Genomic DNA, 1,909 nt, shown 5'->3' with positions numbered 1-1,909 from the left:
CTATAGACTAGACTATAGACTAGACTATAGACTATACTATATACTAGACTATAGACTAGACTATAGACTAGACTATAGACTAGACTATAGACTAGACTATAGACTAGTCTATAGATTAGACTATAGAATAGACTATAGACTAGACTATAGACTAGACTATAGACTAGACTATAGACTAGACTATAGGCTACACTATAGACTACACTATAGACTAGACTGTTTTCTCCAATTCTTTACAAGAAAACAATTTTTACTAAAAACTATTGTTTTTTTCAATATTTCCTTTCAGTACGTTAATGAAGTTGTTATTGGTGCTCCCTACTGTGTTACCGAAGATTTACTGGATCATTTCAAAGTTGACGTAGTGTGTCACGGACAGACACCAATTGCTTTAGAAGATGGTAAACTCGATCCCTATGCCGTACCCAAGACAAGAGGCATTTTCAGTCTCATCAATTCCGGCAACGATATGACAACCGAACGTATTGTAGAACGCATCATTAATCATCGTCTCGAATACGAAAGACGCAACAAGGCCAAAGAGAAGAAAGAGGTGGAAGCATTTGAGGCTCTGCAACGTGCCAAGCAAACACAAAAAGCAGGCTAATATTAAGAAATGACACAAAATAGGAACCCGCGCTACACACAAATCTCTCTCCTATTCTACCACTACAACTACAAATCCTAATCCTCTAAAATAGGAAATAATACAATACAAACTTTTAACAACAATTAATGGAACTAGATTTTCGAGAACCTAGTTGTATAAAATTTTAAGTCTTGAGTGTTAATTCTAAACAAAAACAGAAAAGATTAACTCAAATTTTTAAGAGAATTTCAACATAATTTTAATATAATTATAATTATTAGCTTTTTATTTTTATTATTTTGTTTTATTATTACTAATTATATTAAATATTTTTTTTAGTATTTAAGTTTTATTTTCCTTTAAATGTTTTATTAAGCAATTGGTTTTATTTTCATTTATCAATTCAATTTGTTTTTTTTTATTTTTTTAACATATTTTGTTTATTAACATTTTTTCATATTTTTTTAAAAAACATTTTCCATATAAAAGACACATTTTTATTGTCTTTTTTGCTTTATACAACTGTTACTGTTCTTATCCCTCAAACAATTAAAAATAAACATTTTAAAATGCTTGTAATTTTTTATTAAAAACTATTAAATAATAATCTCTTTAAAATTATCTATTATAAAGAAATCTGTAGTTAAATTAAAACAAATTAATTAATATTTAATAACTTGAAATAATTATTCTCCCTTTTGTATAACAAATAACTTGCCTGTTTTGTTTTCTGTGTAGTTTTATTTTTGTATTAGTTAAATTGAAATTTAAAACCAAATTTGTTTATTATTATATTTTCTTTTTTGTTTTGCTCTTCAGTTTTATATTATGATTTATTTTATTTGTTTCAATTGCAAAAGAAAAACAAAAAACATTTATATTGTTTTTTATATACTTATAGAATGTTTTTTATTTTATAAATTAATTTATTATATGTGTTTAATAAACAATAATTATTATGTATTTAAACAAAAAAAAAAAATAATAATAATAAAATGGAGTTGCTTTTTAATGAGGGGTAGACTTTGGGCAATACTTGACTGGGACTCAGAGACTAGGCCATAGAATAAAATAGATTATAGATTAGACCAAAGACTAGGCCATGAACTAGACTGAAGAATATAAACTAGAATATGGACTACACTATAGACTAGACTTTAGATTAGGCTATAGACTAGACTATAGACTAGACTATAGACTAGACTATAGACTAGACTATAGACTAGACTATAGACTATAGACTAGACTATAGACTAGACTATAGAATAGACTTTAGACTAGACTATAGACTAGACTATAGACAAGACTATAGACAAGACT

The 1,909-nt window shown here is 26.6% G+C and overlaps 1 protein-coding gene across 1 annotated transcript; it reads left to right on the top strand.

Annotated features, from left to right (window-relative positions):
• Positions 1-283: 283 nt before the first annotated feature.
• LOC124421292 (ethanolamine-phosphate cytidylyltransferase-like) lies at positions 284-813 on the top strand (the record flags this gene model as incomplete). Its single annotated transcript, XM_046956224.1, has 1 exon — positions 284-813. A coding segment is annotated over one exon (324 nt), but the record flags the coding sequence as incomplete, so codon positions are not given.
• Between the last annotated feature and the right edge of the window lie 1,096 nt (positions 814-1,909).

Source organism: Lucilia cuprina, chromosome 2 (assembly GCF_022045245.1).
Source record: "Lucilia cuprina isolate Lc7/37 chromosome 2, ASM2204524v1, whole genome shotgun sequence".
NCBI classification, from domain to species: domain Eukaryota; kingdom Metazoa; phylum Arthropoda; class Insecta; order Diptera; family Calliphoridae; genus Lucilia; species Lucilia cuprina.
Note: the sequence above shows the minus strand (reverse complement) of the source record. Positions and strands in the feature narration are given on the sequence as shown.